The 11,599-nt window shown below is 39.8% G+C and overlaps 1 protein-coding gene across 1 annotated transcript; it reads left to right on the top strand.

The window, feature by feature from the left end:
• The first annotated feature begins 522 nt into the window (after positions 1-522).
• On the top strand, positions 523-1,694 carry LOC149186667 (golgin family A protein). The gene has a single exon (XM_089412654.1). It carries the CDS (start codon positions 595-597, stop codon positions 1,504-1,506), a length of 912 nt encoding a protein of 303 aa, XP_089268780.1. The 5' UTR covers positions 523-594; the 3' UTR covers positions 1,507-1,694.
• Positions 1,695-11,599: the final 9,905 nt, after the last annotated feature.

The following is an 11,599-nucleotide window of genomic DNA, read 5'->3' on the forward strand; positions in this document are numbered from 1 at the left end:
ACTTCCTTTCAATTATCTCATCTCTTTATATAAAATTGATATACAATTATATTATTTAACATGCAAATTGAAATATTTTATTTATAATTAAAAATAAATAATTTTTATTTTAATATACATATTTTTAAAATCACATGTTAACTCTATATTAAACTTGTAAAAAATTACATATTTTTTTCCTACAAAATTAGAATATGAATAATACTTTAAATTAAAACTAATCACTACTATATTTATTTTAATTTTTATTTTAGTATACATTATTTTATTTTATTTTTTTATTTAATTTAATTAAATTCATAATGTTTCGGAGTAATTTAGTCTGGACACATTTTAGAGCATAAATAAAAAAGATATGCTTCTAATTCTATATCTACCACAAAAGTAATTACATACACACTAAACTCTAAAATGTGTCTGGCCCAAATTACTCTTAAACATTATCAATTCGGTTAAAAAATAACATCACTTATGTGATAAGTACCGATGGTCCGATAGCATATCAGTGATATGTGTTGAGTACTTTTTTGCGCGCGTAACAACATAAAAGCGATTACATGTCATCCTGGAACATGGATTCCAGATGAAAAGATTATGGATAACGTACTCGTCCAGCGGAGGCCTACAACACTCTTCTCATCACTCCGGTCTCATGATTATCAACAACACTTGCATACATATTCTTACTCAGCCATGTCCATTTCCATGAACTGTGTATTCCTCTCCCTCCACAAAATGCCTTCTGAGGGCCTTAAGTTAATGCCCAAGAATAAAAACTTCGGAGTGTTCTGCAGGAGTCCTGCAAGGGACACAATCATAAACTTCGGAAAATACAAGGGACAAATGATGGGGACTTTGCCGCCCAGATACTTGAGGTGGGTGGTGGAGAATGTCAGCGGCGGGCCTGCAGGTGAGTGGTCTGAATTAGCAGAAGAAGTGCTTGAAGACCCCTTTTACAGGGACAGATTGGAATGGGACAAAGTTCAAAAGGTGATGGACGGCTGTGGCAAGTATGGTAGTTCAGTTGTGAGATCCTCCTCTTCCTCTGGTGCAGATATTTTTCAAATAACTACTAAATTGGGCTGGGATATGGAGGATGAAGCTGGGTGGAGAAAAATCAATTTTCCCCTTTTGGGTACCTCTAAGGGTGGGAGGATACCCAGGATTAAGGACAGACCAAATCGTCAGCTTAACTTGAGTTTGCAGAAACAAATGGGGAGGCCCACCAAGGCAAAATCCTGGTTTGGGTATTCTGTAAGTGAGAATACAATTACTAGAGACAATTCTGATGGTCTTTGTGATGATCCAAATGGGTTGCATTCTGATGGTGTCTGTGATGATCCAAATGGGTTGAAGGCAGAACTTCTCAAGAGGAGAGAGAGAAGGAGGGAGAGAAAAAAATCGAGGAAAGATTTCAGCCAGACCCAGTTGGTACAACTGCCCAAAGGTAGCAGTCCTTTCCCAGGGCGTGAAGCCCTTTTAAGGAAGATCAATGGTGCTGGATGAAGACCACGAAAGGCTACTTCAAGAATGAAATTGTTCCTACAAGGTTCGACTTTTATTAAAAATAACAAATAGTAGCAACATCCCCTTTAGATGGAAATTTTGGTCGATTGTCTTAATGTATATTGGTTGTTTTTGTGAATGATCCCATTCTATGAAATATCAGATTGAGATATGTGTTTATGGTTCAAGTAGTTATGCCTGTTGGGTTCCACTACAACCGTGATAATATACTGCAAATTAGGAAAAAAAGGAATCAAATCACAATACAAACGGTTGCGAGTTTGAAAGGAAGTAATCACTTGATATCTTGCTACTAGCGGAATGCTGTTTGAATATTTTACAAGGCGTGCTTTATATTATTGTAGAACATCAAAGTAACCAAATGTCTCCCTTTCCCTCCCTTAAAAAAGAAAATCTGTCATAAGGACTTTATATTTGAAGAAATTGTATAGGAAATAAAATCTCAGAGGTTCCTCACAATAGGGCATTGGAGGGACCTTGGAACTGTGGCTTCCTTTTATGCTCTCCTTAAATGCTAGTTATTAATTCACGTGCCCCTTGTCATGGTCAACATTAACTAGCTTATCCTTTCCGGTTGTTGAACTTTTGCCCTTTCGGTGGATGGCCTATAATGGCTCATACATAAGATGAAAACAATAATGTTGTTGCAGGCTGTGAGGCAGATGGTGCCAAATAGATCGATAAATTTTGTTCCAAATGCCTATCCCGAGGTGGTGTTTTTGACTTAGAATCTAATATTCCTGTTGTTATTGATGTGGTTGAATAGAATTATTCTCGTGAGAGTTAAAACCGCCATCCATTGCTTGTCTACTATGTTTGTAGGGTCTTGGTAGAAAATAAACTAGGTCTTGAACTAGAGAAGCCTATAAGCCACATGGTTGCCAGTTCTAGGATATTTAATATTATTAGGAGTTTCTCTTCTTTTTGTTTTGGACCACAACTCATGTCTCCAAGTTATTAGTTGTGGTCCATGGGTTTGCCAAAGCACCTTGGTATTCTTCTTCCAGATAGCTGAAAACTTCTGGACTCATAAGCTAGTTGATCTTCATTGTTCACTCTTGGTGGAATTTCTTGGCCGTTTGGCAAAGCATCTAGGGGACTTTGTCATGAACCTTAGAGGGTATTTAATTTTAGGCCCCATAGACATATATGCCTTCAGGTTGACCTACTTGAAAGTCTTGAAAGAGTATGTAGTTATTCATGTTGGTGATAGGGGATTTTGTCAACCTGTTTGATATATCAACTTTTCAAATAAATTCTTCTGGTTCCAAAGTTTGATCACAAGACGAGAGACCATATTTGTTTTCTAACTACTCTTTGCCTTAAACCAATATTGTTGTTCCCCTTGCTCTCCAAGCTCCTAAAGGTCCTCCAACCAATGATGATGGTTGCATTGTAGTGGGCAAAAAGCATACCTAGGCTAATAAGTAAAATAATAGACTCAAAGGAAAGCTATTTCATTGTCATAAGGAAATGGTGCAACTGCCATATGGAAAGCCTAAGCTGTGAATGAAACTCCTAAGAGTTCAAGCTTTAGGTATCAAAGCTCGAAACCTTGAAATAACTATACGAAAGAGAAATAGCTTGTCACCCCCATTATGGAATTCTCGTGTGGGAGCCCCAACTCATGAGGTTGAACACATCCACAAAAGCAAGTATTCTCAAGGACTCCATGATTAAAGTCAAATCCACCAAAAACTTGAAACTTCTTTAGAGCATTGGAAGATGATGGAGGGGCATCTTGAAGAATGCCTGTTTTGGAGTTTAAGAGAGGATAACAAGTGAAGTGTGTAGGTTGAGATGTAGCTTTGGAGTCGTAGACAGGATGCCAATGCTTAGGTGAAAATTCCAGCAAAGAGATGCATGTGAGAGAATACAAACCACTGAGCATGCAGGAGAAATTGAAAGTTTGTGTGGGAAGTGTTGAAGATATGAACACATGGCATTAAAGTTGAGCCAAGACTGGGCAAAGGGGAACTCCTACAACTGAGTAATTAAGGTTGGTGGAAGGTTAGGAGTCAAAGATTGGAAGGATATATTGATGCAATGAGAAAGAATTCATGTTTTCCTTAATAGAATGTTGTTGGTTTTTTATTGGAATTGAATTGGAGTCAAGAGAGAGAACCACTCCTCAGTAAGATTAGTGTACCAACTATGATGCTCTAATTCCTTGATTATTACAGAAATCATAGGGCATGACTGATCTTTTAATCCAAGTGCCTCTTCATTTCCTTCGGCCATCATTTGGGCCAATCCTTTTCCTTTGATCAATCTAGTGGGATTGATTTCCAAATCATACTCTTGAATCTTAGCCACTCACTTGCCTCTAGTTTTCAAACAATCCCGTTGAGCTAAAATATCTTTCACTATAGAGCGGGGAACATAGGCAATCACCTTGGAATACCTAATGTATGTTCTGAAGTGCTTTAGTGACTTGACCAATGCATAAGCTTGTTTTCCCATTATAGCATACTTTATTTCAACATTTATGAGAGTCTTACTCATGAAACTATAGGTTGTTTTTCACCTTCATAATTATTTTGGAGCAAAACACCTGCAATTGCATCATTAGAAGCAAAATAAAAAATTAGGAAATCTTTGGAATAATTAGGGCTTACAAATACTAGAGATTTCACAATTGCTTCCTTGACATTCTAAAAAGTTGATATGCTGTGTTCATCCCATTGGATAATGATATCTTTCTTTAGCAACTTGTTGAGAGGCTTGGTAATCTTGGCAAATTTTGGGATAAATCTTCTGATGAAGTTAATCCTTCCAAAGAATGATTGTAAAGCCTGTTGGTTTTGGGGTGGAGTGATTTCCTAGATTGCCTTGATTCATTTTGGGTCCATTTTAACCCCTTCCTTCAAGACCACATGACCAAGAGGTTTGCCTTCATCCCATTGGATAATGATATCTTTCTTTAGCAACTTGTTGAGAGGATCTCGTAGCAAGGTGTTGGTTCGAGAGGTGGACTCCTCAAGGATCCTGCCCATTTGCAGTTCTTTCGAACTACAGTACTAGATCACCCCACCTCTCCCTTGGAGATATGTGGGCAACCATGGCAAACTCCTCCTCAATCTTTGCGGATGCAACCTTCGAATCATGCTTCTCATCCTTGTCCTTCTTCTTGAGAGGACATTGTGTAGCGTAGTGACAAAGTTCACCACACCGAAAGCACTTGATCTTCGAGACGTCCTTCTTCTTTCTTCACTGCTCCTGCTGCCCATTTGATGCAAGGGCTGCATTTTCTTCCTCATCCTTGGGCTTTGTCCCATTGGTGGTGCTGCTATGAAGTTTGCACTTGACCAAGTCTCTCCTCATCTCTTCCTGCTGAAGAGCTGCCCACATTCCTTCAGAATACGACAATCTCTCTCTGCCCAGGATACTCTGGACAAACACTTGCCATTCTTCTGAGACTGAATTCAGGGCCAGCCTCACCATCTCAGTAGGCTGAGGTGCTGACCCCACAGCTGCCAACGAGTCTTGGATTTCCTAAAGCTTCTTTAGGAACGAACTAATGCGTTCCCCCTTCTGCATCTGCTTGGATCTCATCTTCTGATCCAAGTACATCTTCTGCTGCTCGGAAGATCTTTCGTATAGCGTGGCCAATGCTTCCCACATCTGTTGGGTAGTATCTTTGCCGACAATGTGACACACTACATGATCTCTCACTCCGTCGAGGATCAATCGTTTGGCCTTTTCCATTTCAGCCTTGTACTTCTTGAGCGGGTCTGGATCTGCGGGTATAGCTACCACACTGTCGACATAGGTTTTGAGATCGTGCTCATCCAGAAGGCGTGAGATCCTTGCCTTCCAGATCACGTAGTTGGATGCACCCTCCAACCAATCCTGTTCTCACAACCCATGAGCTGCCATCTTTGCTAATTAAATGTCGAATTGCCTCCTCTACCCTCTGCGCTGGCCTACGCATTCCCTGCTGGAGTTAGTAAATCTGCTGCTCCTTGCTGCTGCTCAGCAAATGAGAAGTCGAATTCCCTAGCTAGGAATTATTTGAGGAAGAAATTCCCTCAAGTAGTGTTTCCTTCCCTCTTTTGACGTTTTTCTGCCCCAACCACTGCTGTAGAAAACTGCGTCTCACCAGAAACCTCCTCTTCGTTGAAGCTTTTGCGCTGTTCCCTCTGACACTGGAAAACTTCGATATGGAAGTGTTACCTCTCTGTCGACTCACTCAGAGAGAGACCTTCCTTGAAAATTTTGCCCTCCTAGCCTAGATTGCATAATCCCTCCGGGGATTCGATTTGCTGCCTATGCAGCACTTCGACTTCCCTCCTTCTCTTCAGCATTGGGATTTTCTGGTTCTGCTCTCTTGCTTCACCTGCAGCTCTGATACCATGTGAAAATTTGGAAGACCCAAATTTCTACTGCAACAATTGATTAAGTTCCTTCTAATTGTTAATTACTGAACAAATTATGTAGAATCCAAATTTTGAAATATAACAAGACAACAAATTTGATCTAGAATTTAACAATTAAATGTAGAAGAATACTTGGAAATTAGTTTGGAGATGTTTCTTGTCGGCTGTTGCTCCCACTCCTGCTACCAAACCGACTGTTTCATGTAGAATCCAAATTTTGAAATATAACAAGACAATAAATTTGATCTGGAATTTAACAATTAAATGCAGAAGAATACCTGGAAATAAGTTTGGAGACATATCTTGTCTGCTCTTGCTCCCACTCTTGCTACCAAACCAATTGTTTCCTCCCAACCTATCTGGGATCAACCTGACCAGTTCCCAGACCCAGAAGACTTCGAATTAGAGATCTTCTGGCCCCCGTGCCCAAAACCCCAAGAATAATGGCTCGAAACTCTGTGTTTCTCTCCATAAATAAAAGTTGCCTTTTGTGCCTCTCCCCTCTCGTGGTCTCCTCGACTCCTTTATATGCTCCAAACTCCACCGTCTCAAAAACCCATCACCGTCTTCTCTTTTGCTCTGCTGTCCATCCTATACTTTCTAGAACCCTCCTTTATTTTTGAGTAGAGACGGTTATATTAATGTGATGGAGCGTTAGATGTAATTGTAATGTTAGTTTATGAGCTGATATATTTCAATTTATTTAATTTGTACTTTAACTAAATTACTTCATTTAAAAGTTAAGTAAATCACTTTAATTATAAATTAAATAAAGTACCTTATTTGTATATTAAATAAATTACTTTATTTATTTTTATTAATTTAAATTATAAATTAAACAAATTTTATTCATAATTCATTGTTATTTTTTTTTTTTTTATAAATGCGTATATATATATATATATATCTATATTGGTGGTATACATATCAAGTACCCCGCTTGATATATTCATTATATTCTTGGTGAGTTAGGGATTTACTTCGATAATCAATTTATTACGCGAAATTTCGACATTTTCCAATATTAGCCAGTATGTATACTAGTGCAGTACATACTATGCATACATATGTAGCTATCATATGGATGCATTGTGTGCATGCTAATATTCTTGTGTTTCCTATAACAAGTGATGGGTCATTACAAATTATTTACTGTATCCTACAACAAATATCAAAACTAATACATTGCAGCCTTCACCAATTAAATTAAATGCGGAAACAAGAAACTGAGCAAGAAAGAAATGCACAACACAAGTGACACCGTTATTTTTGGACAAATGTCCTCGGAAAAACCCAATGTGGGAAAACCGGTGCAGCAGCTGAGGGTTTGTATTATTAAGCAGTGGTTTTTTGAATGCAATCTTTGGATGTCTTGCTGGCTATCCAATACAGAGAATTTGACTAGCAAAAGATTAGTGAGAAATACCTCACACTATCACTGGCGATCCAAGATTGATCCAACCATTGAATGGCTAGCCCCTAGCAGCCTCTACGCAGTTTCTGCGCAATCACTGTGTTGTTCTGCATCACTGCTTCTAGGGCCTGTGTCACTCCTTCTGGCTGATCGTTTTGCTTCTGGAACTTCGACTTCTGCCCTCCTGGTCTCACACCCTGGCTTCTAGCTTTAGAACTCGACTTCTCCAGCAAAATACAGATCTCCTCTCAGGCTCTGTGCTGCTTCTGCGTCAACCTATGTTGCCCAGAGTAGCCTCTGCGGTAACTCTTCTGGATCTCTCTCTACCTCCTCTATGATGTATTCTCGGATCAGGGAATTCTCCAACCAGAACTATCCCTTCCCCTCACTGCAAGAAATCTCCTCAATCGATTCTCTAGCAACTGCTGCGTTGCCCTCTTTGAGAAATTCGATCTCTTGATCTCTCTCCGATGTGTTTTCCAAATGCCCATCAAGCCTCCTCTTATAATCTTCTCGTTGAGAACCAACGGCCCAGATTAGATTCTAATCAATGGCTTAGATCATTTTGGCTTGATCCTCGTCTTCTTCTAGAAGTTTCACCCACAGTTTGATTAATACCCTTTAATTATTTTAATTTCCTAAGTTTAGACTTAGGCACCCATTAAAAATAATTAATTATTTTAATAAAATTGTCTCCGGGTGGAATTTCCCAAAACGATTTCTAGGTATTGTGGAATACATGTGTCCAAGCCTCCCTGCAAATTTTGAGGCTTAGAGCACATCTGATGCTACCATAAATCAATAATTGGTGGCCACTCGCCTATTCCACCTCGACCTCCAGCCAGTCTCATCTGTTTCCTTGATTATATCAGCATTTACTATTTTTAGCAGTTTTTCGGGTCTTGAACTTTCAGAGTTGTTTTGATCCCCTAAATGACATTTTTTTGAGGTCCGCCACAACCCCGCAACCATAGGTAGGGATCTGCCACAAATCTTGTAGTATTCAGAGAGATCTTTCTAATGAGATATCGTATGCGCCAAATGGAGATCATATGACCAAGTTATGACCCTGGGAAGTTGGTTGCACAACTAACCCCAACGGGGTCCACAAACTCTTGGCGTTCCATCTCCTAGGGTTAGGTTTTTGCTTGTTTAGGGTTTCCCTTTATTGTTCAATAATAAAAAAGCCCTTGAGCCTCATTGTAACATAGTTTAGAGGCATGTAGCTGTCACATTTCTTCTCAGAGATAAGGTGCCATCGCCCAAGCTAGTTTATTTCCATTTTGCTTGTAAGCATATTTCAGTTCTCTGATGTTAATGAAATGAAGTTTTATTTATACTGCATCTCTGTGTTTATGTTTATATTTGTGTTCTGTTGCATTTCTGCATAAGTCCATATTAGTGGTATTAGAGCGGTCTGCTCTTTCTGTATTTTTTTTGCGTGTCCCCAATGAGGTCAGGGTATAAGGAGTTAGGGCTTGAACTGGTTGAACCTTTGGAAGACCAATCTCGCAAGCCCGACAACCTCCCATGGTGGAAGAAAAGAAAGATGAGGGAGTAGGAGATCCTTTCAAAATATTGCTCGAAGAATCCCTCGAGCAACAAAGGAACACGATGATGGACAACTGTGCCCAAATCCTTCGACGGCTACCCACAGGTGACACATCTTCATCCAATAACCACTTTGGAGGCACCACTCCCTTTAAAGTACAAGTCAACTTTGACATTCCTATATTTGAAGGCTAGATATATGCATACGCTGTAGATAGATGGTTATGTTGGAAGGATATTTTTCATTTCATGACTTTTCCAAGCGGGAAAAGATTACTTTTGGACTCCTCAAAGCCACCCCCCATGTCAAGCACTGGTGGAAAACCTACTGTGAACAGAAGGACGAGAGAGAACCCTCACTGTTTTCAGCTGCACCAACTTGGAATTCTTTTCGAGACGCCATCAAGGAACAATATTACCCTGTCGAGAGCTATGAAGATAAATACCTAAAGTGGACTACTCTGCGGTAGGGAAGGGACCAAGATGTGCTGAAGTTCACAAATATTTTTCATACCCTTCGCACGAAGTTGGACATTGTTGACCACTGGAGTGGCACTTGATGACTATTTGAAGACTCCATGCCTAAGGATGTACCAAAGGACACTTGTACCATCAGATATCATATTACTAGAGTTTTTAAACTCTACTTCTTCTCATCATTTTTTGTTGTACCCATATTCCACACCTTGTAGGGAATTGTAATAAGTGATGCTATTATGATGAGTTTGGAGTCATGTAACATGCCTAAGTAGCTTGGGACCTTGCCAACAAGTCAGTATTACTTTGGGAGGTTTTTTTTCACTTTGTTAATTATCATCTCCCTACCAAGACTTAATAATTAATTGAGTCCCCCGCCCCCAAATATACCTCAAAATCGGAGTAGGACTTGATGGTGAGGCCTTGGGTGAGTCCTAGTGTCTAGAGTCAATGTATATTACCATAATAGATCTCACAAAAAAATTTGTGGAATTTGGTTAGGTCTAGGTAGTCATTTTTCAATTTTTTAGATTTCACATAGGGCGAAAATTGTAATAAAAATTGTATTTGCAATGTAATAAGTGATGTCTATAGAAGTTGTATGGGGTATGAGTAATAAAATTTACACCTCTCACCCTCAACTTTCTACTATGATACATTTTGAGGGGTAAAAAATGTGTTTAGGACCCCCAAAACCCACTTTTCCTAAGTTTAGTGGAAAAAGTGACAATAAATTAAGCTAGAAATAAATGAAATAGAGAGAAATAAATTATTCCATATGACAGAATGACATGGAAATGAATTGGAAATTATCCCAAGTCAAGGAGTTGAGTCAAGGGACGTGGCTGATGACTGAGCACCTTACATCATAAATGCATCAATATCTCATGAAAATCAAATTTCCTGGAGTTAATGTAGCAGTTGCTTATGTGGAAAATCGAAATTATTAGAGGAGTTGATGCACTAAAAGAATATTCGATGGAGTATTTCGATTGAGGATTTCATGGGAGCTTGTCTCACTTTAGCTCTAGTTCTTCTACACTTAGCACTTCACTTGGGGAAATACGAGTTTCTCTTGGAGGGGACCACGCAGTTCCTTAGGATCTATGCTGAGCTTCATTGGTATCTGTTACCCACCATTTTGAGGGTAATATCCCTAGGAGATTTTTTTTCTCCAAGATGATCCTTAGCCGATAGCCAGCAACCCCTTGCAGCGGCCAGCTAGCTCATTGTGCCATCTTTTTCGCCACCTGAGCCGACCATGTGGTCCATGGCCAATCTGCCATGATTGTATGTTTGAAGGTGGGCCCCCCGAATCTAAAGGTATGCCTTGTCATTTGGAAATTAAGTATTGTAGTTTGCTTTTCATGGACACTTCTGGGCATGGATTAATGGCGGGATTCGGTGGAAAGAATGGGCTAGGTCTGTGCTTCTACCCCCTAGACCCCTTTTAGGAATTAACTTTGGATTATAGTCCCGTGGGATCTTTTTTATTGACCATTTGGTTCCAGGGATGGTATTTCATGGGAAACCCTGATTTTGGTTGCGTGGTCCCGCTCCCTTATTCGCTTATATTACCTTCTTTCCATTCATTATTACCCCATTCATCATTTCTCCCACTGGGGTCCACATTCCTCGATTGGGTCCACATAGGGTTAGCTTGCCCCTTCCCCTTGCCCACACCTTGCTTCATGGCCTGGAATGAAGCCCGGAGGTTGATGCAGCTGAAAAGAAAGATAAAGCGTATATGGCCACATTCAACAAGAAAATGTACCACAAAATACAAAACATGGTTGGGACAAAATACATTTAGCACGTGGGCAAAAGCTAATACATGAACTCTACCCCATCATCATGGCCATCACCCTAGTTCCTACAGGTTTTATGAGCCTTCTTCATTATATAGGAGCCCATGATTGTCCCAACCCCTGGTGCGGGATGAACCGCCCCACCTTAAAAAATGGGGAATTCATTGTTATATCTTATACATCATGCTCTAATCCCTTGAGCCCAAGCAATTAATCAAAGAAAATCATAAAAAGGAAAAAGACATATAAAGAAGGGTGGAAAAATCTAGGCTGGGGCACCTCATGTATCGCGATTGCTTCCTCCTATACATTATAAACCCAAGTATGAGCTTCCCTCTTATTAGCTACTCTTGTACCCCAACATGTGATCCAAAGTTGGCCCCTCTCATTCCCTACTTCATTCACGTATCTATCACATGCCACCACCTCTTGAAGGGTGTACC

Source organism: Pinus tabuliformis, chromosome 3_1 (assembly GCF_031772625.1).
Source record: "Pinus tabuliformis cultivar Carrire ecotype Pingquan chromosome 3_1, CPIR1, whole genome shotgun sequence".
NCBI classification, from domain to species: domain Eukaryota; kingdom Viridiplantae; phylum Streptophyta; class Pinopsida; order Pinales; family Pinaceae; genus Pinus; species Pinus tabuliformis.